This window comes from Gymnoscopelus braueri, assembly GCF_963280865.1.
Source record: "Gymnoscopelus braueri genome assembly, chromosome: 24".
Taxonomy (NCBI): domain Eukaryota; kingdom Metazoa; phylum Chordata; class Actinopteri; order Myctophiformes; family Myctophidae; genus Gymnoscopelus; species Gymnoscopelus braueri.
This window is the reverse complement of record NC_137626.1, coordinates 23100582-23128259: the sequence shown is the minus strand read 5'-3', so window position 1 is coordinate 23128259 and position 27678 is coordinate 23100582. Positions and strand designations below refer to the sequence as shown.

The 27678-nt window shown below is 43.7% G+C and overlaps 1 protein-coding gene across 2 annotated transcripts in view; it reads left to right on the top strand.

The window, feature by feature from the left end:
* The window catches only part of zranb3 (zinc finger, RAN-binding domain containing 3), a 97451-nt gene that overhangs the window by 56921 nt on the left and 12852 nt on the right, over positions 1-27678 (top strand). For both annotated transcript variants that reach the window (XM_080422835.1, XM_080422836.1), the window contains 5 exons: positions 810-1103; positions 7504-7643; positions 13306-13410; positions 17874-18016; positions 24998-25135. In XM_080422835.1, coding sequence (XP_080278961.1) covers positions 810-1103; positions 7504-7643; positions 13306-13410; positions 17874-18016; positions 24998-25135 — 820 coding nt within the window. The remainder of the gene's footprint in view (positions 1-809; positions 1104-7503; positions 7644-13305; positions 13411-17873; positions 18017-24997; positions 25136-27678) is intronic.

Sequence of the window (27678 nt, the reverse complement as noted above, 5' to 3'; positions counted from 1 at the left end):
AGGGGAAAGGTGGTACCGTATGCCGAGGAAGGGTGCTCACCCCTGACCAACACCTTGTACATCTGAGCCCACTGTCACATTTTTCAAACAAAGGACGATTGATTGCTTTGCATGAATGTCCTTCATTTTCATACATTGGCATTTGGTGAAAATGCACATCTACAAAGAACATCATAATATTCCTTTGCCCGTTTAACCCGGGAACGCATCTCTGTCATTTTAGATTCCTTTGGCTATTCAAAAATAGCAGATATACAAGCAAGCTATATGAGCAAATCTTTACAAATGTCTTCTACATCCTAAACATTTTTTGAAAAACTGTTATATCAGTGGTTCTCAAACTTTTTCATGTCATGGACCCCCAAAGTTATATGTTTTTGGCTGCCAATCCCCATCAAAATATGTTGTTCCAAGGACCCCTGGAACAACATAGCAGATCTACAAGCTCGTAGCGCGGCACTCTGTGCACTCGGTGCAGAAGCAAAGATTTGAGTTAGAAATGTATGTATTCAAAGATTTGCACAAAATGTTCAAGATTTTACAAAAATAGCAGATCTACCAGCTCATAGCGCGGCACTGTGCCGCGCTATGAGCTGGTAGATCTGCTATTTTTGAGTAGCCAAAGTATAAAATAATAAGTTAAAATCTAAAATGACACAGATGCGTTCCCGGATTGAACGGGTTAAAACATGTTTGTGTGTTGTACAAATAGCTCAATAGAAATAGTGAAAAATAAAAAGGTATTGTAAAAAAAAAAATCTATTTGAATAAGGCATAGAAGTTCCTCATCTTCTAATCTCTGGTCCTAGGCTCGGTGCCAGCCGTGCCGGCGGCGCCGCCGGCAGAAGATGCAGCCCATGTCGTGCTCTCCAGCTCCGACAGTGAGTCAGAGCTCGCCCGCCCCGGGGGAAGCCGCAGTCCGACGAAACCGGCGAAAGGCAAATGCCGGCAGAGCCGCCGCCGCCGCCGCAGCGGCGTGGAGTGGGAGGATGAAGAGGTGGACGACGACGCCGTTGATGAGCCGCCGAAAGACAAACAGAGAGTTGGCGACGAAGAGGTGGAGGAGAAAGACGAGGAGGGCCACAAAGGCAAACAAGCTGCGGGTGAGTGAGACGTCTCTTCTCCTGATGACACACGCAGAAGGTAATCCCACCTGTAATCTTCCCCTCTCCATATGCAGGGAAATTGGCTGGCAGGCAGGCGAATTGATATCCGCCCGTATAATTCTGTTTAATATCATCGCCTCAAACCAATAAGTGAATATATCTCTTTCCATCTGGGGCCACGGTGGGGGAAAGATGTCTTATAGGTGCATATTATTACTATTATTAGAATTGCCGTTATTATTATTATCCGCTGTATACCTGTTTTTTACGAGAGAACCTAGGATGGAATGTGCAAGGTATTTGAAATATTGAAAAGAGCTCAAAAGACACATGACCGCCCTATGGCCTCTTATTGGCCAGTATGCAGCTGAGTCTCCTCCACAGGTTTCCTGCGTCGCCGTTAAGACAACCTAAAGCAATGACACGCGAATCAGAAGACAAGAACAGTCACAAGAGCGATCCCGTCAGCAGCCAAAGTGTTGTAAAGCCTTTTGTAGCCTACTATGCCAGAATTTAAACAGGCTCAGAAACACTTTATAGGGCCAAGAGTGAAGTTCATGCTGTACCAAGGGAACTGCATTGGCATAATGTTGCTGCGGTAGCCAAACATCAACTTAAGCCGTTTAATTAAGTTGTTTTATGGTGAAGTCTGTGTTTTTTCATCATGGCATTATTACAGCGTGGCTCCTAGGGGCCGGGCCGCCTAGAAGACGGTCTGTGAGTGAGTCTGTGAGTTCAAGGCTAATCTTGCAAACTTCTTTACGGATCAGCACCAAAGTATCTGTGCACACAGCCAGTGTGCCAGGGAAGTAAACCTGGGATTTTTTTCCCCACATGTTTTCTCATCCGTTTTTAGTACAGCTGGCACCGCTAGTGGCGCAGCTGAAAGGATTGCGTTGTTGGTCCATCCATATGCCTGTCTGTCTTTTTTTTTGGGGGGGGGGGGGGTTTAAGCCTTTATTGATAGAACAGCAGGCTGACTGGAAACGGGGAGAGAGATGGGGAGTGACACACAGCAAAGGCTGTTGGGATCGGGACTCGAACCCACGATGCGCTGTCAGGCTACATTGTATTCTAGGTGCCCAGACCGCTACGCCAGCGGTCCGGACTTTATTTAACGTTTTAATATAATCCTTTAGTGACTATACCCCGTCAATTCTGGCACAAATAATCATTTAACATTTTAAATTATAGAGTTAGGCAATGTCAGTCAGTCACTACGGAGGAGCACAGCCACTAGTTGGGTGTTTAGGTTATTTTTCATTTTCTCTCCAATTCACGCCAGCCAGTAGGAGTCGCTAGTGCAGTGACGTGGTCACAATTCCTTGCCGGCTTCCCACCCGCAAACATTGCCAAGTGTGTCCACCCCCCCCCCCCCACCCCCCACCCCCCCCCCCCACCCCCCGCTGGGCTGCAGGAAGGCAAATGAACACCCAGCATAGTGTGAACCGACTCGCAAGATACCCCCTGTGATCCAAGCGTATCTCAGAAGACAAACGCAAACAATCGTGCAGACTTGTGTGTCCGCGTAAAAGCACTTACACTCAGAGTCCATTTTAGCACAGTGTAAGGCTTAGTGTGGAACAGAAGGGCCGGTGCTAGAGGGAGGTGATGTCAGTCACTGACTTGTTGCCTGCTCGCCCACTTGTCTCCTGACCCCGCCCCCCTCCCCCCCCCCCCCCCGCCTACCTCACTCTATTCTTTCTCTGTGTTCGTGTACTTTTCCCTCACAGGCAGAAATAACAGCCACTAATGGCCCCTTGTGTGTTTTCTTGTTTCTTTTTTTTTCCTTATCTTTTTTTCCCCCTTGGCCGCGACACGGCCATCCGGGCAGGGGCCATTTATACCTCACAGGAGCCATCTCTCAAGTCTCCTGTTCAGCGTCGGGCTGGGGTTAATGCGTAACACAGCGGTCGGCCAATAAGGCTGACCTATGGCGGTTGGGAGTCTGTGGCTAATGATTTTTCTCCTCCGCCCGTCTCTCTCTCTCTGTGGGTCTTTTTGAAGGCCGAACCCCCCCGCCAACCCGGTACTCAACTCCTGATTGCACTGAGATTAGTTTCCTCAACTTACCCGGACAGGCAATCACTTCTCCTGCATACACCAAGCCCCCCCTGCACCCCCCCTCTCTCTCTCTTTCTCTGCCTCTCGCTCTCATCTTTTCTTTTTTCTCCGCTGTCCTATCCTCTTCTCGGTCCATCTGTTCTGTCTCTCTCTCTCTCTCTCTCTCTCTCTCTCTCTCTCTCTCTCTCCCTCTCTTTCTCTTTGCGTACTTCGCCAAAACATTTAAGCATTCCTACACTGTTATCCTGACGTCAGTTCAAATGATGCCGACTTTATTTATTTATTTTATTTATAGTATGTTTTTCTTCCCCATTATTTTCAATCCTACAGAAGATAAGATGTCCGGCTCGGTCCAATTAGAGACGGTTTTCTTTTTTTCTCCTCCTCTTTCTCTCCCTTCTCTTCTTTTCATGGTGGAATAGCGAGTAAATTCCCCCGGGGTCTTTTGAAGACGCTGTTCATACTGTGTAAGAGACAGTCTAATAAGACAGCCTTGTAAGATGAATTGGCCCCCATCGCACAAATGGCCCACTTAATGCAGCTGGTGCATTCTACCGCCGCAAAACAAGTATAGCATTGAGGGAGGAAAAAAAAAACACAACCCTGTTTATAACCAATATAGGCCGCGCTCTGCTGGGCCGCTATAGGAATCATTACAGATACAGAGGGATGGTTAGATGGGATCTCGTGGAACTCCGGTGTCCTGAAAAGAAAAAGTGTTGAATTCTGGGTGTGGATGTTGCTTGTTTTTCCCCACTAGTCGGAGCATTTATAGAACACTCTACTTCAGGATCTTCCCATCTGGGACAAAGAGTTGGGGTAAGACAATGCTGACGATGCTGCGGTGTTTTAAGCTCAGCTACAGTAGTTGCAGGGCTCCAAGGATGGATGATGGTCGGTCAGTTGGTCGGATCAGTAGGCTGGTTGGTTGGTTGGTTGAGTTGGTTGTTTGTTTGGTTGGTTGGTCTGTCGGTCCACCATTTGCCATGAAACGTGTTTGAGCGCAATCATTCTGGGACTGTTTCTCAGAATTTACAGCATCAATTCTGAAACAAACTGATGATTGTCTCTCATCAGAAGGATCAAGTTCCTCACTCTCACACACAGACACACACACACACACACACACACACACACACACACACACACACACACACACACACACACACACACACACACGCACACACACTTGCTACTCAGTATTCCGGTTAAAAACCAAAGTACTGATGTTTTAAAACCACAGAAGGTCCAGTAACGGACCAACATCGACCTTGTGTTCCATCCATCTATCTCATATCTCATCATGTCTCATCATATTCATCTCATCCCATCCATCTCATGTTATCCATCTCATTCATCTCATACCATCCTTCTCTTTCATCATTCATTCCATTCACAGTTTTTATGGTGTGATATGAAATATACGTAAGCTTACCATAATCACAGTAACCATTATCATGTCTTCCATCAGATTCAAGGGCTGTAGGGGAAAAACTAAACTATCAGTTCAGCACAGCAAAGGGGAGGTGTGTGCGTACTGTTGACACTCATAGACGCTCGTTAATGTTACTTTCATCAAGGCAATTATGTTGTGTTTCTGCTTCAAATAGAACTACACATAATCTGAGATAGCATAGCATCAAAGCCAAGGATTTTTACAAGCGACCCTCTCTGGTATTATAGAATATTTAGTTAGAGCTGTTGGAAATAACTAGGCTATACTTGGTTGTTAAAGTCCAACAATATGACTGAGGTTAGTGGAATTTATATTTATGTTGCATTGATATTATATTTGTTATAAGTCCATCCTCTGAAACTAAAATTGATTGGGAATTCTTTTGAATTGAGAATCGAATTGAGAATCGTTTTGAGTCAAAAAAAATGATTTTGAATCTAATCGTGACCCCAAGAATCGTAATAGAATCGCGATATAGCAGAAGATTCTCACCCTCCTGTCCATCTCATCTCATCCTATCCATCTCCCGTCATCCATCATATCTCATCTCATTCATCTTATAATTTATCTCATCCCACTGCATCTCATCTCATCGTATCTTACCCATCTCGTGTCATATTGTCTCAACCCCCTGATTTCCAGCTTTGTGCTCTAGGTTGGACAACAAAACTTTTGACAGAATTTGACTCCTCCTTATCTAGCCAAAATGTGCACTGAACCCTTACTTTACCTCACTCACAAGCCCTACCAGACATGTTCTCAAGAAGTCAATTAATAATAGTTAACCCATTATTTATACTTTAGCTATTCAAAAATTTCAGAAATACAAGCTCATAGCTCGGCACAGAGTGCCGCGCTATGAGCTTGTAGATCTGCTATTTTTGAAAAATCGTGAAAATGTGTGCAAATCTTTGAATATATATTCTTTTAACTCAAGTCTTTGCTTCTGGGGGTCCCTGGAACAACATATTTTGAGATGGGGGTCCGTGGCCAAATACATATAAGTTTTTGGGTCCTTGACATGAAAAAGTTTGAGCACCTCTGATATAGAAACATATGTTTTTCAGAATACTGTTGGGATTTAGAAGACATTTTGTAGAGATCGGCTTCAGGTCTAATATCAGTCAAAACATCGGTAATCGGTAGTTTAGGGATCGGCATCGGACCCAGAAATCTGGCATCGGTCGGGCTCTACTCATTTATGAAGATGCTCCAGTGGACCTGTAATGGTGCTGGGGGGGGGGGGGGTCATGGTTGTGATTTAAGGCAGGTATTATCAGAGTGTTATAGGTCATTGTCTAAATGAAGCGCGGTGGAGCGGCACCGGGCTCATTTCCACCACCTGACCTTTCCCAGAGAGCTGCCGGTGGGAGGATTAGGGCGCTACACAGCTGACAATAATGACCTGCCCTGTCTGCCTCGTTCCCCCCTCTCTCTATCTCGCACTTGCTCTTTCTGTACCTCCCTCATTCTCTCTCCATCTTGCACTTTTGCTCTCTCTCTGGCTCCGTCTCTCTCTTCTGAATCTCTCCGTTTGCTCTTTCTCCTCTCCTGTTCTTAAATCCTCTTGTTCTCATCACATGCTTGCTCTGGCTTCCCCCCCCCTCTCTCTCTCTCTCTCTCTCTCTCTCTCTCTCTGTCTCTGTCTCTGTCTCTGTCTCTGTCTCTGTCTCTGTCTCTCTCTCTCTCTCTCTCTCTATCTCTATCTCTATCTCTCTCGCTATTGCTTTCTCACTGTTACATTGCTGCCCAATCAAAATCCTGTTCACAATGCATAATTACAATTCATAATCATTGTTCCAAAGCCATCCAGTTAAAATCATTGTTACAAAGCCATCCAATCAGAACAATCATTGTTACAAAGCCATCCAATCAGAATCCTTGTCACAAAGCAAAAGAATCATACTGCAATATGTTTCGTCGTAAGTATCGATAATTCATTACAACGCTGCTATACAGGTGCTCTATATTGCAGATTGTCCCGGTGTGCAAAGCGCAAACTCTTCAAATTCTCAGTCAGGTAGAATTTGCAGGTTGTGCTATTTTAAGGGTAAACACAGCAGAAAAGGATGGAGCAGACATTCCCTACCAACCAACCAACCCTAGTCAACACAACAGCTTGCTGGCTGGCAGAGTTTAATTACAAACCTTGCCGTTTCGTTTTCATTTCCTTGCATCTCAGTTCTTCTAACATGCGTGCTCACCAAAACTTGCTCTGCGCTTCACAGTTAACATTATGGTCATATTAAAAGAATCACTGTGTCCGCAAGCAAGCAACAAATCCAACTCTCTATATCTACTCAAGTGTGTAAGATTCTTTATCTTTCCTTGGGTTTTCTTTTGGAAGGCAGTACCATTGGCAGCAATCATAAAACAGCTGTTGTTTCATCTATGATTGGCCAGTTTGTGTTCCAAATAAAGACTAATAAGGTTTAATGTAAATTCTGTGAATGAATACATAATTCCTGCTTTTTACGTTGTTATTTTCTCTTCTTCAGTTACAGAGATATTATAGATGAACTTTCTTTCCACAATGTCAGAATTGTCTATACAAAGCCATCCACCCACAATCATCTTCACAATGCCATCCATTCGCAGTCATCATTACAAAACCATCCATTCAGAATCATCATTACATACTGTACAAAGCCATCCATTCAGAATAATCATCACAAAGCCAACCGTTCACAATCATCTTTGCAAGCCAGGCCACCCTATCGGAATCACCATTTCAAAGCCTGTTCATCGATGCACTTTGATTTTCACAGGGTTATCGGACATGTGCCTTTTTTGTTCGCAAGATGAGCACCCTTACCAATAAGCACCCCTACCACTCAGTTTTCTCTTATCAATACACCACCCCTACCCTCTCTACAGGCCAGACAGATGCCACTGCTGATGGTGATGAAGATGGTGATAATGATGACAGTGCTGATAACAGCTCCCCCCTCCCTCTCTACCCTGGCCTGCAGTTCTGTGCCAGTCGGAACACGGACCGAATCTTCCTCTACTCCAAGGTACCTTTGGGTTTGCATGTGGGTTGTGGGCGGTATTGTTTATGCTCTGTGTGTGGGGGGGGACAAATATGAATTAAAGCCATTTATGAAAAAATATATATTTATCATGTTTGGCGCAGTATAAGTAATATAATTACTAGAAGTAACAGGAAAAGACCCATCTTACCCCGATATCAAGTTGAGATCAAGACCGAGGGCAGTCGAGATCAAGTTTTAACTAACAGCAAATGTTTTCATGATATCTTACATTAGCATTTTTTTATTTGCTTTTCAAAACAGCCCACATACTTCAACTCAACTTCAACGTCAAGTTTATTGTCACATCACAAGTTTACAGATATAATGGCTCACTCTACAGGATAATCGTGGACATTTGGGGTGGGGAACGGCCCTCCCGATAATCGAGAGAGCGTTCCCTACCCCAGCCTACTGTAGATTGGGAGCAATTATCGGACAAGATTAAGGATCCAATCTTAAGCCTTCCGATTTGCTCACAGGCAATCGGGCCGCCCCGATAATTTTCAAATATGTTTGATATTTGTATGGATGATAAGCCTACATCACTGCTGTCCAGGGGAGACAGACGTTCAGTCGCTGCCAATTCAGAACCCCCAATCTTTCACATGGGCCTGTTATAGTGCCACCAGGAGGACGATTTGTGCAAAACCCATTTCTTTATATTATTCCTACAGATTTGATCCAAACGCCATGCAAATCGGTACACAGTATCTCTATAGTCATGTGATCAACACAGATCTGTCCGATTTCCCATATTCCATCCTCATTGGCTAAGGTTGGCTTCCAAAGTTTGCTGGATTGGTCCGTTTTGAACAAAATGTCTCAAATCATGAACGCAGCTTGCGATTTCCATGAAATTTCACACGCACATTCCCTCTAGGCCGAGGAAGAAATGCCACCCTTTTCACATTGGCCTGTTATAGCGCCACCAGCAGGTCTAATTTAGCAAAATGCCTCTAAATCATGAATGCAGTGTCCGATTGCCGTGAAAGGCCTAAGAAGAAACGCCACCCTTTTCACATTGGCCTATTATAGCGCCACTAGGAGGCCACAATAACGTACTTGACCTGGCGGAGACCTGTGCTCCGAGGAGCACTTTTTCTAGTTTACATCTGCTTCCCATGTGATCACAGCACATCGAAGTGCTGTTTTACTCCGTCAAGCCAGATCCTGTAGTGTGTGTGATGCGCCATTATTTTTTAAATCTTGTATTGTACGCATGTTTACGAGAATCTTATAAGATTATCCTGTAGAGTGAGATGCAACCAGATAATATTTTCCATACTAGCTCCCAACTGTTTGTATTTACAAGATATAGTCATACGGATAGAGAAGGAAACAAATGAAAGAGTCAGATAACAAGATAACGGTATCAAATATACATAAGTTGTGTGCTCAAAAGAGAATTGAAAATGAGGCAGAATATCACAGTCTCTTGGTCAAGTAAGAGATATCACTTAGAATATATCAAACTTGTGTGCACAAAGCCATACATACAGTATACAGTATAAAGCTGTGTGAAGGTCATTGTACTCCTCTAATGTAACTTTGCCCTCGTCTCTCCTCACATACGCTCTCTGCGTCCTTCGATCCCCTTCGTCTCGGACATCAGATACGCAATCCTCTTCTCCAATGGTTCACAATCAGCCAGCCTATTGTTAGGCTGTGAAATACGTGCAATACCTTGACCCGTTTAACGCTGAGGGTCAAAGCGACCAGGCGGCTGAAATCATTACGCGTGTTTTCTCTGGGATTGATTGAAGCCTGCTCGCTATAATGGAACCGATACACTCATACCCTGACTCTCCAAACTCTCAGCTGTCTGTTTGGCTTTGTCGGCTCGATGCCGAGCAAAAGGTTAGGATTAGCGAAGGGATTATGGCAGGGATTTGGGCACCACTCTTCCCACCTGCAACCCCTTCTTCTTCTTCTTCTTCTTCTGTCTCATCAACATGTGATATTATCACTCCTTGATCATTTCTATTAGTAAAGGTTTCCTTTTTTTCAGGATTTTTTTCCCCCTTCATTTACAAAGGAAAATGGTCACTTTTCAGTTTGTTTGTTTCCTGGGGGGGGTGTGTGTGTGTGTGTGTGTGTGTGTGTGCGTGTGCGTGCGTGTGCGTGCGTGTGCGTGTTCATTAACTACAGACCTACTGTAATAGGTCAGACAGAGGATGCAGACTGACTGACTTGCACATCAATGCATGCCTGTGATTGGCTAAACCTCAGAGCGCTACATTGTGTCGCCACGGCTACAGACTAAAACCAGCCTCTGAAAACTATTTCTGAATATTTGTTTCCGACTCCTTCGGTTTCTGTTAGTTTGATCACTTCTCTCATTCACATCTCAAGTCATATCTCTCTTGCTCTCTCTTTCTCTCTGGGCGCACATCCGTATTGATTGGCTTGTAATACTTACCCCCCACCCCCTTTTGTCTCATTTATAGGGGATCAGAATCCCTCCACAGCCTGTCGTAGATAAGAAACGAGAAGGGCTTTCATGCGGAGAAGCCCCCAACAGTGAATAGAATCACCAGTGGACTGTTTTCCCCGGGTGGCCGTTAGGAAAAAGTGCCGCACACGCGTGTCAGAGGTGATAAGCCGTGGAGAAAAATGTCCCGTCCTCCCCTGCTGTCGTTCAAATGATAAACTGGATGAGTTCTGCCCTGAAAAGCTGTCGGATCGGGCTAATCCCAGGCCACTGGCAAACTTCACCCGGAAAACCGCTCAATACGCAATCAAACTGGGATTTGTTGCCGTGTTTGAACGACAGAAATATTGTGGGGTATTAGGAATTTTATGACCAATCCCTTCCCATCGAAGGTAGTTGTTTTATTCATGAACCCTCTGGTCCTTCCGTCAACCAGGATGAGTGGGTTTGATCCACGCTGATTTATTTTCATCTATAGGCGTCTTCAGTCTATACACAGAAAGTCTGCATCAATGATGATATTTGCAAATAAGTGTTTATTTTCTTCTACCTACGCGGGTGCTACAGATCTGTGCAGCTCCCCGCATCAATGCAATTAGATTGTGTCAATCAAATGGCGTGTTGAAAGCACACAAAAAGAGCGATGCTACGTCGGTTTTGTTGGTAATGAAAGAGGGTGCTCTTTGGTCTATAGGCAAAAACTCTAATAAATTGATGAAAACCAAGGCAAAGTCTTAATTCAATCATAATAATAATAAAAATAAAAAACTGCTGCCAAAAAAACTGCCATCTGACAACTCTTAGCAGCAATGTACAAAGATACTCAATCTCAAATGAAGCAACATTATAATTAAAGCTATCATATCAAAGCCCTCAATGAGGCCTGGCTACGTCGTAGCCTTTATTTATAAAAACCAATAATTCTCTCTTTGGTTTTGGAGTACAAAGTCTATCCCCTTTTCGGAATGGTAAGAGGAATCGATTCTTTGAAACGTCTACCCTAAGATCAGCATCATCTCCTGTTTTTAATTGCTTGTTTGTGTTCATCCAGTCCGTCTTTGAGATGTTTTAATGCAGCCCACATGAAACACATTGCATAGTAAAGAGTGACGTTTGTAAACAACATGAGCAGTTTTAACAGTTAATGACATGTCCAATAATATAGCGTTTGTCGGAGAGGTCCATAAATATCATTGATACGTATCGGTTACATCGTCCACATCTTACGGATTCCTTAACCCGTTCAATCCGGGAACGCATCTGTGTCATTTTAAGATTTATTTGGCTATTCAAAAATAGCAGATATATACAAGCTCATAGCGCAGCACCGAGTAGATCTGCTATTTTTTTTTTCAAACCATGAAAATGTGTGCAAATCTTTGAATATATATATTTTTTTTTAAACGAACATTTTAACTCAAATCTTTGCTTCTGGGGATTCTACAAATGTCTTCAAAATCATAACAGTTTTTTGAAAAAACTTATGTTGCTATATTATCAGTGGTTCTCAAACCTTTTCAATGTCAAGCACCTCCCAAAATTATACGTATTTAGCCGCGGACCCCCATCTCAAAATATGTTGTTCCAGGAACCCCCAGAAGCACAGATCGGAGTTAAGAATGTTCGCTTTAAAACATATATACTGTATATATTCAAAGATATGCACACATTTTCCACAATATTTCCAAAAATGGCAGATCTGCAAGTGCATATCGTGGCTCTCGGTGCCGCGCTATGAGCTTGTATATCTGCTATTTTTGAATAGCCAAAGTATAAAATAATGGTTATAGCTATTGGTTATGCGTTCCCGGTCTTAATGGATTAATGGAGGGGATGTAAGGAAGCGTTGGCAGGTAACTCCTAATTTATCGTTTGATGTGGGAGCTCTTTGTAATGCCATTTTTGCAGGTACATCGGGGAAGATCCCTTTCAGGAAAGGTATCACGCTCAATTACACTCCCAATTATTTTGTCGCTGTTGATTTTATATGCCTCTTGTGCTGTACGTTGTAGTGATGTGTCACGCCGCGAAAGGTTTTTCTTTGGAGAAGACCTGCGGAGCTCAAGTGTTTTTAGCACCACTGGCAGCAGCGTTGATAATAATATTCCCCTTGTAATCCCTCTGGCTTTAAAATGTTTTTTCTGTCTCTCTGGACTCTTGATCTCAAAATCCGTCTCCTGATCACAACCCCCCACGTCAACTTTGACAACGTTATTCTATTTATTATCTGTTGTTATTGAGAGATTTTGTGTGAAAAGAATTGAAATGTAGGAGCGTTTTTCTATCAGGAGATTTTCTAAAGATAGATGTACTGTATATGTGAATCACTAGTCTCTTTTAACTATGTCCAAATAAATAAATGTCCAAATACAAGCTCACAAACGCATTGCATTGCGGCACGTTGTGAAGGGCCGCTTTTACATAACATTATTAACAAAACAAATCTTGTGTTGGGGGTCGCTGGCAGGCTGGCACAAAATATTTTTAGAAGGGAGTCCGTGGCAAAAAAAATACATATAGTTTGGGGGCCCTTAAAGGAGAATTCCGCCCGATGTTTTTCTTACCTTTTTTATGACGTTATGATATCCTAGGACGAGTGTTACAGTAGAAAAAATGTCATAACTCCATCCCGCCGCAGCTAAAAACCTGCACCTACGGGACTCTAAATCGTGTATTTTAATAGCTTTTATTTTGTTTTTGGTGAGATCTGGTGGAGGCGCCGGAAGTCTCATTAAAGCGAGACTTCCGGTGGGGCGGATTCAAGACAATCACGTTGCATAGTGTTCGGTAAAAAAAAAGAAAGAAGAAGAAGCTATTAAAATCTTAATCCATCTTTCTTTTCTTCTGACATCCAGTGCTGTTGGTGTTTCTTGGGTTTCAGGTGCCTGGTCCGGGCCCCACTGATACTGTTACTTAGGCTCTAAAGTAGCCTAGTGTGCATCGCCGGGTTCGAGTCCCGATCTTTACCCCTTGTCCCTCCCCATTTCTCTCTCTCCTTGTTTCCTGTTAATTTACACTGTGAACTATCAATTATAGGCACAAAAGCGCCCAAAAATATTATTTAAAAAAAAAAACGTGCCAGTGGTACACAATGTTTACACTCTCAAAAGTTAAATGAATACTATAGGATTTCACTGTGCATCAGATAACCTTGGATGCTTTTAATTTGTTCACGGGGATGTGCTTGTCCTTGTGTGTCTCCTTGTGTGTCAGGATGACGAGCCGCTGAACTGTAACTTTATTCCACTGGATATTCAACTGGACAACTGGGAGGACCTGCCCAAGGCCTTCAGCAAATGCACGGAAAACAGAATCCAGGTCAGCCTACAGTACCTTCCTCTGTGTGTGTGTGTGTGTGTGTGTGTGTGTGTGTGTGTGTGTGTGTGTGTCTGTGTGTCTGTGTGTGTGTGCGTGTGTTTGTGTGTGCGAGCGTGCGTGTATTTGTAAGAACAGCACTGTGTAAGTGATTGTGTTCAGCCATGTTAGACATGCGTACTATTCACTACTAACATTCACTAACTGCATTTGGTCAAAATACAAACAATATCGTTTATATGGAGGTACAGGCTTCCTCCGCTTTGTCAATAACAGCATTCCCATACCATTGTCTAATGCAAAAATGGCAACCCTAGTTAATATCATACAAAGTGAACAATTGAGGAAATGGAAACAAACATAAAATCAAAAAATAACAGGATTCCTGTTAACAGGAATTTGGTTTATATTTATGTATGACATATGGCTGAAGCTGTGAGTAGACAATGACTTGTATTAATGCCGGTATGTTCCTTTAAGACAGGGTCCGGTTTTCGGATGTTACATTTCTCTGCATAGACATTATTCCACAATGACACTCCGGGGGAACCTTTTTTTTTGTGCTTTTTTTTGCTCCCTCAGAGTGTTTTGCTCTCATGCAGTCATGTTCCATGTTGCCAGATTCTGTGAGAAAAACAAGCAACCAGGTCTAGGAAAACCAGCCCAAAAGAAGCGACTATGAGCCACATGAGTACTTTAACATGTACATCAGCTATTTGAAAATAGCAGATCTACAAGCTCACAACGCGTCGCGATGCGACGCGTTGTGAGCTTGTAGATCGGCTATTTTCAAATAAAATCTTGCGGGCAACAATGGTCATGTTCCTAGGTTTGCTAAATGCAATTTACGTGACATGCAGTTCATTTGCGCTGGCCTCCTATACACCACAATGGGCGGCCTTAGCCGAGTGGGAAGAGAGGCCATCTGAGAATCGGAAGGTTGCCGGTTATCCCCCCCCTTACACAATCTATGTGTCCCTGAGAAAGACATGTAACGCTTAACCCCAGGTTTATACTTGGTTGCGCTCCGGTGTCCGCATCAAAATGAGCCGATCTACAAGCTCACAACACGACGTATAAATCACCCTAACCACTTGAACCCCAGCATCCCTATTCTGAGGGGAACATTAGACGAAAATAGAACACTTTTTTCCCCCTGGTTCCTGGCACAAAATACTTTCAGATGGGGGTCCGCAGCCAAGTACATATTAATTTGGGGGTCCTTGACATGAACATTTTTGAGAACCATTGAACAAAACTACCAGCCCCACTTTTTCTGAGAGCTGTTAATAAGCCAAAATACCACCGACGTAGGCGAAAACAGCCATCATCATACATTGTTATTTTTACAAATGACATTATTTCTGTATTTCGCTCCCCCCTCAAGACCACATTTCCTCATTTCAGGTTGAATCCATCGTGTGAATTCATAAATCCAACAAAGACAAAAATCTGCTGCTGCGCGTGTTCCCTCCTAACGACACCCGTCACATTTTTACACGCGCGTCCCATCAATTGTTGCCCCCCCCCCCCCACCCCCACCCGACAGAACGGCGTACGTACGGGATGCAACACGAACGCCATCTGAGGCAGAGGCTTTGCATTTGGTTTTGGTGGCTCTGTCCGTTTTACACGCTGTCGTAAAGAATACGAGCGGTGGTGTGGCTGTCGCCACAGAGGTGCCGTTATAGCCCCGGCAGATTGCGAGTTGCGTGGCGGGGGGGGGAGGTGGGGCGGGGTGAACATTAGCCCGGCTGGCGCGGTGCGGGGTCGTTTGAGGTGATGATTCGTCTCTTTTAACGACCTCTCATAAAACCCCCTACTCTCCCACCTCCGCATCTCCTTTCACCGACCGCACCTTTCTCTCTCTCTCTCTCTCCTCCCTCCCTCACCTCCTTGCCCTCCTAATGGCCGATTTATACTTTGCCGTACGACCACGTTGCGTTTGTCCGTTGAACAATGCGTCAAAGTATAAATTCGGCTTAAATCCCTCACCTCCTCCTCACTCTCTCCCTCTCATCTGTCCTCTTTCCAACATCCCTCCCTCCCTCCCTCCAAAATCTCTCTGTCTGTCCGTCTCTCTCGTTCTGTTTTTTCCCTCAGGCTCTGTGGTTGTAAAACAGAGCGTTCAGGACACCATGTATCTATCTATCTGCCAGGCTCCCTGTCGCTCCCGTTTCTTCTCCCCTCCGTCAAAATGAGTCAACGGACTGGGATGCCATTACTTTTAAATCACGGTGATAGTAGCCGTTCATTAAAGTGTAACAGCTCCCCACGCAGCCCTTTCACCACCTCCTCGCTGAATTAGCTAGATTAGACTGTCGCTATATCAGCGCCTTCCTTTCAATTGACGGTGATATACTGTAGCGTATAGAAGACGTAAAATGCCTTGGTGTAAACAATAAGGCAGATATATAGATAGCAGCCTATACTGTACCAATATATAAAGCTTTATAAACACATAAGGGACCCTGGTGGCTCAGCCGTTGAACCGCATCGCTGCAATGTTACTGGCTTTTCCTGTCTTAAAGGAACATACCGGCATCAATACAAGTCATTGTCTACTCACAGCTTCGGCCGTATGTCATACATAAATATAAACCACATTCCTGTTAACAGGAATCCTGCTATTTTTAGATTTTATGTTTGTTTCCATTTTCTCCGTAGTCAAATACTCAAATGTTACCGAACTTGCCCGAATAATTGTGTCGGCTGAGTTGGCTAGACCTACAGTACCTGTATAGCTAATAATAAAATAATTTAAAAAAAATAATAGTAATAGACGTTTAAAGTGGCGCTATAATAGATCGCTTCAAGTTTTGTTGGATACATTTTTTGTCTTTTCTGTTCTCCGTAACCATTAGAACATCATAGTGAACTGCTACAGTAAATGGCTAAAATTGTAAACAAGGAAAAGAAGAATATGGCCTAATATTTGGGGCGAAATTAGTTGTGCAAATATTTTTTTAATGTATCCATGACCGCCACTGGATCCAAAAATCGATGGAGGCACAAATCCACCTCACTCTGCCAGCCCTCTGTTGAAATGAACACTGCATTCGGCGGCTCCAGTCTACCTCACTCCACCAGTCAGCAGAACACGGCTCCTGATTAGACCAATTACTGCTGCTTAGCATCCGATACGGGTCAACAACACTGCCGACGCACACACACACACACACACACACACACACACACACACACACACACACACACACACACACACACACACACACGCAAACAAGCAAACAAACAAACAAGTTTACACAAATTCGCACAGAGATGTGGCAGTTACACATAGGCTTAGCGCTTTGTATACTTTGTATTGTGTCTACTTTGTCTACACTGTGGTGTGTGTGTGTGTGTGTGTGTGTGTGTGTGTGTGTGTGTGTGTGTGTGTGTGTGTGTGTGTGTGTGTGTGTGTGTGTGTGTGTGTGTGTGTGTGTGTGTGTGTGTGTGTGTGTGTGTGCCGGGGGCATTCACAACTAATGATTTTTACTAGTCGACTCATTTGACCAAGTACTAGTCGACTAGTCGAAATTTACATAATTCTTTTTTTACAAAATTACACCACAGCAGCGTCTCCAAGGATCCCCATTGCCCAATAATGGGCTTTTATTGGGCATACTTTTGACCCCCTTTTGATAAAAAGTAAAGTCAGGAGGATAATAATAATAGTAAGATGGGCCATTACTATGGCATTAAAACAAAAAAATGTTTTTGACTAGTACCAACAAAGTCGACTAGTGGTTATACTAGTTGGTGAAAGCCCTTGTGCCCCCCTTGTGTTATACAGCATGTTATGTTTTATTAAAGGATAGGACTGGGAATTGCTTCTTGTACACGTTTCCATCGATACATTATTCTATCAGCGACTTGTTCAATGTAAATGTGGAGTCCTCTAAGCATCAATACTAGGCCCTAGTGATGTGCGGGTCAGGTTTTTTCATGACCCACCCCGCCACGGAACCCAACCCGCCTCAACCCGCCCCGCGAACCCATATATAAATCTATGGCGGGTTGAGCCCCGCGGGTCGTACCTATAATTCTGTAAAATCAGGTTAGAAAATAATCTTCAAGTATACACCCCAAGTGTATTCAAACGGTTTTATTCGTATTATTCTTATTCTTATTAGGAATAAAAACAAGAGCATGTGATTTTTATTATTTTTTTGCGTGTGAGAGCGGCTGACCCGCTCACCCGCAAGCCCGCATTATTGCCTCTGAAATGCTGACTCGACCACCCGCGCAGCGGGTTACGGGTCGGCCCGCTCATCACTACTAGGCCCCCTTATTTTTTCCCTCGACACCAGATATCTTTGCTTAAATGAGCCATGCATTCATTGCATAGTGAGCTTTTAGATCTGCTATTTTATATTTTCCGCTCCAGAATAGGGGCCGCCGCGGTTCATTTTGGGTGCACTGACCCTATAAGTTGGCCTGCGTGCATTCATCTCCCCGACCAGGTGGTGCAGTTTGTGCGCGAGTGGAGCGGCCTGCCGGCAATGAAACAGAAGCTGCTCCGGCGCAGCGGGCTGCTGTTCCACAGCCCCTCCCTGGGCCTGGAGGAGCTGGGACGCAAGCAGCGGCCACACTCCAGCACCAAGAGGTAGGTCAGCACCCTGGAGGCCCTCACAGGGAAGGGTGGGCATGGGTGCAGAGGTGTGTGTGTGTGTGTGTGTGTGTGTGTGTGTGTGTGTGTGTGTGTGTGTGTGTGTGCGTGTGCGTGTGTGTGTGTGTGTGTCAAGGTTGTTACACAACTAGATGTGAAAACTAACTAAAACTAACCCAAATCGGTAGTTCTAATATTTTAGCTGTGCCAGTTTCAGCTGTTATGTTTTTATTACTTAATACTTTTATTACACAATACTTCTGAGCTGGAGCAGAACTAAGGAAACAGTCCCACGCAGGGCTCTAGTGGGTTGGGTGCAGGCAGAGAGAGAGAGCCTGGGTATGTTTGTGTGTGTTGGTGTGTGTGGGCTTAGATCTCGCTGCTTACAGTACGTGTGTTTGTGTATTATGCATGTATAATGTAGGTAGTTATTACCTTTACATTTCACACAATTATCCAGACCCCGAGGCCAGTCATTATACAGTAATGATGCTCGCTTTAAATGTGTAGTGTATATATTGATCTGTACAGTATATTAAATTGACCTACGTTCTTTTACTGTAGTTATCTACATATTATGGATTCTGGCTCTCATTGTACTGACCAGCGTAGCAGATTTCCACCCACCTGGCACTTTACCAGAATTAAAACCAACTACAAACACTACATGTAGTGTTTGAGCCTTGTGTGTCACTGGGCCGAGGATGCATGCACGTCTGTGTACGTGTTCATCCATGAGCATCAGTTGATGTAACGCATTGGTTTCCCAACCTTTTTCTGGATCAGGGCCCACTTGAAAATCTCAAAAGCGTTCGCGTTCGGGTGGGCCACGTGCATTTTTAGAGCGTGTTTAGGTTTTAATGATCAAGCAATCGATCGTGTTCCGCCTTGGATCAGTGGGACTGACATAGTATGCTTTAAGTTCCTATTTTATTATGTAGGTGTCACAATGAGAAAACAATTTTTTCAAGGTTTTAACCCTTTCAATCCGGGAACGCATCTGATCTACAAGCTCATAGCTACGAGCTTGTAGATCTGCTCATTTTGAAAAATCTTCAACATTTGTGCAAATCTTTGAATATATATATTTATATATATAAATTTTTAACTAAAATCTTTGTTTCTGGAGGGGGGGGGGGTGTCCCTGGAACAACATATTTTTATGCGGATCAGCAACCAAAAACATAATTTTGGTGGTCCCTGACAAGAAAAAGTTTGAGCACCACTGATATAGCAACAATATTTTTTTCAGAAAAATACGTTTTCAGAAAAAGACGTTTGTTGAGACATTTGACAGTTACAGATGTTTGCTTCAAAATATACATTTTCAAAGATTTGCACACATTTTCAAGATTTTTCAAAAATAGCGCAGCACTCGGTGCCGCGCTATGAGCTTGTAGATCTGCTATTTTTGAATAGCCAAAGAAATCTTAGAATGACAGAGACACCTTCCCGGATTTAACGGGTTAAAGAAAAAGTACCACAACGTTAATTTTATATCATCATTAAAATGCTTTGTGTTTTTTCCAGTTATTTGCCCAGTTATGTATGTGGGCCCGGGCCCCACAGGTTGTGAATCGCTGATGTAATGTACGTGTATGTTTAGACCAACAAGTGCTTTTACACAGGGCACACTAATTACAGCCGGACCGGAAGATGGAGATGGATAGGTTGCCAATTACCGGAGAGAGAGAGCGTGTGTGTGTCTGTCTGCGCGCGTCCATTTTGTTTGCGTGTGCAACTACGCGCTAATTCCTGTGCGTGTGTGTGTGTGCATGCTTTCACGCAGGAGCACAATCTGGACCGCGGCCGTGTTTTGGGGTGCGTGAACCTAATCAAGGTGTGTGATTAGGAGGCAGTGGCCCAGCGTGATTTGACACCTGTTTGATTTATCTGCTAATCAGAACCAATCAAGCGGCTGGCTGGCCCCCCCCTTTCCGCCCTGTGGGGGCCGCTCTCCGCTCACGTCTCTCCCGGCAGCCCCGTGGATAGACTTCCCAGACACTCTTTGACGGTAATGCGCTTGAGTGAGGTTCCCCTGCTGAGTCCTAAAATAAACCACCGGAAAACGTTGGAATTAAATGCGATTGAGCACCGCAGACCTGTTGTTCTGTTGGCCGCTGACGTGCGTCTGTTGTTTTAACCACTTCGACCCTATGTACGTACTTCGTTGACCTTGGCCCCCTCCTTTTTTTTCCTCTACACCCGATCTCCGAAAATAGAACAGTGTACATTTATGCAGTGGTGGAAAAAGTACTCACATTTCTTACTTAAGTAAAAGTATCAATACTGCACTGTAGAAATACTCTGTTACAAGTAGAAGTCCGGAATTCTAAATTTACTTGAGTAAAAGTACAAAATGTACTCAAAAGTACCAAAAGTAAAAGTACTAAAATGTTTGAAAACAGCAGATCTACAAGCTCACAACGAGTCATTGTGAGCTTGTAGATCGGCTATTTTCAAATAGCCTAGGTATAAAATAGGACTAAAGTGGTTAACGTATGTTTTATAATGTAATAATTTATATCTGCAAAGTAACTAGTACGTTTTCAAATAATTGTAATGGAGTAAAAGTATAACATTTGCCTCTGAGATGTAGTGGAGTAGAAGTAAAAGTATAGACAATTGGAAATACTTCAGTAAAGTAAAAGTACCTCAAAATTGTACTTAAGTACAGTACTTGAGTAAATATACGTAGTTACTTTACACCACTGCCGAAAATAGAAGTGTACATGTATGCGTTGTGTTGTGGCGCCAAATGTTCGTCTTCTATGCCCACTATAGATGGGTTTCCTGTTTGTAAACATGAGAGGATGATGCGCGCGCAGTGGCGGGATGAGCCTGTAGAGGGCGCTATTACCCGCAGCAGCTCTGGCCATTGTACATTCAGAAAATAAATGGTCTTCACCAGGTTTAATGAAAGTAGATTAAATGATGCAGTTTGTAATATCTTCTTTACTCAATAAAAATGATTTGTCGAAAGTTGGATCTGTTTGTATATAATAGCAGCATTATGCCTATTATGCCTATAATAGCAGCATTATGCCTATCTAAATCCCGAAAATAACGAGAGAGTGAATGGCGCTTCCGGTTCGTTCTCCCCCGCGCATGCGCAGATTGCGCACTCTGCTCTGTGATGACGTCGCGCGGAAACCCATCTATAGGGGCACTCAGGTTTATGTGGTTAAGATCCGATTTTTGATCCAAGGGGGAAATTCAGGATATTGTGAAGGGAAGTCTTACACGTCTAAATGTGAGAAGCATATGGCAACCGGTGCCAGGAAGTGGACAGGCAGTCAAGCTGAGTTGGATTAGCTTGTTTTATGAACCACCAAATAAAATCAAAACGACTGAGCCTTACAGATTTAGCTTGAATCCATACATTCCTACACGCTTGAGGATGCGCTTACACAGGTGGAAGCGCGCGCGCGCACACACACACACACACACACACACGCACGCACGCACGCGCGCGCGCGCGCGCGCGCGCGCGCACGCACGCACGCACGCACGCACGCACACACACACACACACACACACACACACACACACACACACACACACACACACACACACACACACACACACACACACACACACACACACACACACACACACACACACACACACACACACACACACACACACACACACACACACACACACACACACACACACGCGCACACACACACACACACACACACACGCACACACAGGCATCAGGAAGCACAGTTGGGTTCCAGGTTTTAATGTAGAGTCTCTCGTTTCATCCACCCCTCTGTGCCGGGGCTCCGTTTGAAGAGGAGGGGAGAGGAGCATTAGAGGAAGCTCTCCGCTTTCATGGAGTCCCACCTCCTTCATCGCTCTCCTGAAGTTTCTCCCAGAGAAACTTCTGCCTTTTGATGTAATCTCTCTCTCTCTCTCTCTCTCTCTCTCTCTCTCTCACCCCCTCCTTCCATTTCTTCACACCCACCATTGCTTTGCTCATCTCATCACTTTGCACCTGCTCTTATCCGTCCTCCTCCTATTCCTCCTCCTCTCTTCTTCAATTGGCTCTTTGTTCTACCTCTTTCTACCCTGGCTGGGGTCAACCCACTTTAAGTATTATCACTTCAGCTGTCAGTTCTTTGTTAATTGGTTGGCTCGAGTAATAGCCTCACCTAATGTACACCGTCAGTGTTTCTGCGTTTGAGCTCTGAAGAGAAGTTATATTATTTGAATGATTTACTTCTACATTGCATGGCCCTCTGTTCCAGCGATAATATAGACTAATTGAATTGATCAATCAGCCTACAGTATATAAAGTTTTTCGAATTAAAACATTCTAATCGAATAAGCAGAATAGTCACGTATCACTTAACATTTCTAATACAGTATGTGCTATCTACAACTACAGCAAAATGTGAATACTTGTCTTTCTATTCTACAAAATAAATGCCCTCTAAATCCCAACAGTATTCTGAAAAATTTATGTTTCTATATCAGTGGTTCTCAAACTTCTCAAACTGTATGGGTTTTATTTCAAAATGTTTGTTTGGCTTCAGATGTATTTTTTTTACCATCGTTTTGTACTGTACGTATCTACCTTTGTCCTCTCTCTCTCTCTTTCTCTCTCTCTCTCTCTCTGAAATGGTTGTAAAACCCTACATCTGCCATGTGCACGCTGATGATTATCTAAAGTTCTTCAGTAACACACACATGCGGTATTGAAGGTGGGAGGTGGGGTCACTGATGGATAGCAAAAGCTGTGCCCCCGAGCGATAAACTACACAGCCTACACATGTTTATATATAGTATCTACCACATGCGTGTGGGCTACATGAAACGAAGGCGTTTTTTCCCCAGCAGAGAGCGAGGGTATCCAACTCCAGTTACACCTGATTTATACTTGGTTGTGCACCGGTGTCACGCAGTGTTGCCAGGTCTGCTAATTCTAATTTCCCCCCAAGAGTTTATTGATGCGACGCGTTGTGAGCTTGTAGATCTGCTATTTTCAAATAACAGATGTATATGTTTAACGTGCTCATGTGGCCCATAGTCGCTCCTTTTGGGCTTGTTTTACTAGACCTGGTTGCTTGTTTCTCTCACAGAATCTGGCAACACTGGTGTCACGCACCAAAAATAGCCGATCTACAAAGCTCACAACGTGACGTGCTTGCGGCACGTTGTGAGCTTGTCGATTAGCTATTTTCGGAGAGCGACACAATGCGCAACCAAGTACCGTAAATCAGACATCAGTGATTCTTTCTCTCTCTCTCTCTCTCGCTCTTTCTCTCTCTCTCTCTTCATCCTTCGACCATTTGTTTCTGGTCTGCCTGCTTCCCTCCCAGGGATGCGCCAGCTCCACTTTTCTCTGTCAATTTGGGGTGCTAATTTAAATTAAATACGGGCTGCCCCCGGTGCTCGCAACATACTGGGTTCAACTCTGGCTTAAAACCTGCATTGCCCTCTCTCGTTCCTCTCTCTCTCTCTATTAAATGAAGCAGAAATGCCTTAAAAATAAATTTGGTATCATTCGTGACCGCATACTGATCTGGTCCATTACTTTTACTTAAAAATATCGACTTAGACCATTAGTTTTGGGTCATTGGACAAAGATCATTAAGAGATTTTCTCCATTAGAGAGATTTAACCGCTTCTAACGGTGAAACGAGAAACTATGTTGAAACAGCCTGTAAGATTGAAACAGCCTCAACAGTAAAACAACCTCTAGCAGTGTAATGTAATAACCTCTAACAATGTAATAACCTCTAACAGTGAAACAGAGAGGCTTTGTCCAAACTCTGCATTCATTTCATCCGTTTTTCTGTATGTTGTGTAAAAGCTTACCAACGTATGGAATGCGAAATGTATGCATTTGTAAGCAACCATTTCAAGGACCCCCAGTTTGACATGCATTAGGCTACGGACCCCCATTTAATGGCATTTCTATCTCGGGACCCCAATTTATATTGTAAAATCAATGTTAATATAACTCTGAGAGTGTACAAATGGAACCAAATGGACCCTAACGGGTCCATTTGGTTCCATTTGTACACTCTCTGAGTTACAGACCCATAAGGGTCAATTTGGTTCCTACCTATCATTTAGCTGGGGACCCCCTGGCACCCCACCAAGGACCACTGGGGGTCCCCGGACCCCACTTTGAGAACCGATGTTCTAGTGGGTACAGTTTTACAGAGTATAGATGGGTTTCCGCGCGACGTCATCACAGAGCAGAGTGCGCAATCTGCGCATGCGGGTGGTAGAACGAACCGGAAGCGCCATTCACTCTGTTGTTATTTTCGGGATTTAGATAGGCATAATGCTGCTATTTTAGGCATAATAGGCATAATGCTGCTATTATATACAAACAGATCCAACTTCCGACAAATCATTTTTATTGAGTAAAGAAGATATTACAAACTGCATCATTTAATACTTTCATTAAACCCGGTGAAGACCATTTCTTTTTTGAATGTACATTTGACTAGAGCTGCTGCGGGTAATAGCGCCCTCTACTGCTCAACCCTCCACTGCGCGCGCATCATCCTCTCATGTTTACAAACAGGAAACCCATCTATAGGGCGAAGTATGTGTACTGCGCGATGTATGTGAGCAATACTGCTTGCGTTCTGAATGTATTATGTACATCCGTTCTGAATGGAAATAAATGGGCCTTTAACTCCTTCAACCTCTAACGGTGAAAAAACCTCTGACGGTGAAACAGTGTTTAACAGTGTAACAACCTCTAAAGGTGAAACAGTCGCTTAACAGCAACCTTGAACGGTGAAACAACCTCTAAATGTGGAACGGTCTTTAACGGTGTTACAACCTCTAATATGCCACTAATAATAAAACAGCCTCAGTTTGAGGGAAAGCTGTGAGCTGAACAAGTATAGCATGCTGTCCCTTCTCCTGACTGAGAAACCATCAAAGTGCCCTTGTGCAAGGCACTGGTTAAAATAACGACCCCCCATTCTTCCTCCCCCCTCTTAGGTATTTAGACAGAGAGGATGTGGCAGCAGCATCCCTCAGTAAGGCCCAGCAGGAGGGAGGCAGCGTCCGTCTGGTCAAGAAGGAGTTCTTCAACAAGAGGAGGTCTGCTTCATCGCTCGCACCTCCTACAGAAGACAGGTACAGTAGGATGGATGCCAGCGATAGAATGAATGTGGGTATACGCAGCAGTGGTTCTCAAACTTTTTCATGTTAACTCATTGAGTGCCATAATTATTAATATCTATTTCTGGCCATTACAATTTTTATTAAAATTTAAAATGTAGTAAAACAAAAGGGCTTAGGAAGCGAGATACAGCCTTTTTCAGTTATAAGTTAAACAAGGAGTGGATGGAGCTGCAAATCTTCAGATAATGATATCTTGGGTTCAGGAAGATTTTTTTTTTTTTTTTTTTTTAAACACGTGAAACACGTTAATGGCACATTGCACCATAGCGCTAAAACACGTGAAACACGTTAATGGCACTCAATGAGTTAAGGACCACCCAAAATGTATTTGGCCCACGGACCCCCATCTCAAAATATTTTGTTCCAGGACCCCCCAGAAGCAAAGATTTGAGTTACAAATGTATATTAATATCTTAAAAATATATATATTCAAATATTTTCACAGATTTTCACGATTTTTCAAAAATTAAAGTGGTTAAAATTATTGTGATGCTATTATTAACAAATTTAGCTGGGGACCCCCTGGAACCCACCCCCCCCCCCCGGACACCCTGGTGGTCCCCGGACCCCATTTTGAGAACCAATGATATACAGTATGGCGGATGGATGCGTTTTTTGAATGGATGGATGGGTGAACAATATTGAACAGATAAAAACAGACAAACCCCATTGCTCGCTCCCCTGTCACGTTTCCATTCACTCATGCACTCCAGTGACGGAAAAGTGAAATACTGATGGTGTTTTATTCGAAACTAGCCTAGTCGTTTTCCCTTAGTCGATCGCATTTTGGCTGCGCGTTGGTATCGGGGAAGTGCGTTCGTCTTCATTCAACAGCGGTAAATCAGTTTTGTCAGAGGCTCTTATTTCCCATTTCAATGCCTAAATCCCTCTCTCCCTCTTTCTTTCTTCTATCTGGGTTGGGGAGCCGTGGGGATGGAGTGGTGCACGCCGGTCCATCTGTCCCCTCCTACGTGGTGCTGGCACCCCGGTGGGACGCGGTGGCACCTTCCCAAACTCTCACTCGCTCTCCTGCCAAGAGGACACATACACACACACACACACACACACACACACACACACACACACACACACACACTAATGATGTGCATGCACTAAACATGCACATAGTGTGCACCTACATTATGGTAGATTGGAGAGAATGGTTCATTTGTAAAATGAAAGGTTCTGCGCAACACACAAAGTGTGCAGTGTTTGTGAAATAGTTTGCAGAATACACAATTGCGTGCTGAAATTGTTCAGTAACATTTTGTGTCTAGGGAATGTTTTAGGAATGTCAAGTCTTTTTTTACCCCAGATCCCAGTCCAAGTTACAGTCGGCTTGTTCCAGTTGTCAATTTAATTGTATCTCGCCGATGGAAGGGAAAATACCTGATTGGTGTTTTCCTATGCTGATATTAAGGACATTCATTAAGATGTTATAAAAAAGCTCTATAATGCGCACAATATGGTAACCTCACGTCATGAGCAATGAGTGCGGAGACATTAGTTTGTTGTCTCCTTTGCATCTCCGTTCTCCATGATATACGTGCTCACCAAACCGTGTGCTTTGCTGCTCCATAGTTAACTTTAAAGGTTCGATGACATTCATTTTAACTTTTTTTTATTTTTTATGTTTTTTTGGGGGTTTTATGACCTCAATTACACCCAAAAAATCTGAACTTTGAACATTCAGTGGATTTTCTGTGGTCTGGGGTTTTCTGAATAATTAGGCTGAAAAGTAATCTGAGCTTGGCCCTTCGACAGTGAGGTCACAGTCAATTAATCCCGCCCACTCTCCTCCTCGCCCCTCCCCTCCCCTATCCTTTCCTTTGGGGGGGGCGGAGCAGAGGCGATGATTGACAGGCAAAATCCCTCACCAGCGACACCCGCAGGCAAAGATTTATTTTTTCATTGCAGTTGAAAAGGCTTTAGAAATGTGAGACAAAAACACCTACAGTGAATCACTGGAGTGGAATTTTCAGTTAAAACTTTTTGTACACGTTTGAAGGACCAGGACAAAGACTCTGAATGTGGTGTAAACATGAATGTCATGATACCTTTAACACATTGACCGCCAGAGGTTAATCTCATAATGTACTCACCAGTGCCAACGTTTTATTGTTGTTTTTTGTTTTTTTCACGTCGCCACAGATCTTGTTAAAATCCTTAAGATTGAGCTGTGCACTGTTTGTAAACATCGCGGAGATCTCACTGCTTCTACCAGTGAAGACCACGTGTCAAACGGAGCCGCCATGTTTGAGTTCTGACCGTTTAAGTTAACATGGGAAATGCGAGGATGAAAAACTACATGTTTACAGGGGCTTTTACAGGGGTTTATGTGTACGACTTAGAATGGAGACAGACGGGAAACAAAAAACGTGATCGCACTTCCGGTCGACATCGGGTGGTGTTACACTGAAAATGGTCCCCCTAGAAAATTGAAAAAAAAAGAAAATCGAAAAAAAGGAAAAAGCACCACAGCCCGTAGGCTACGG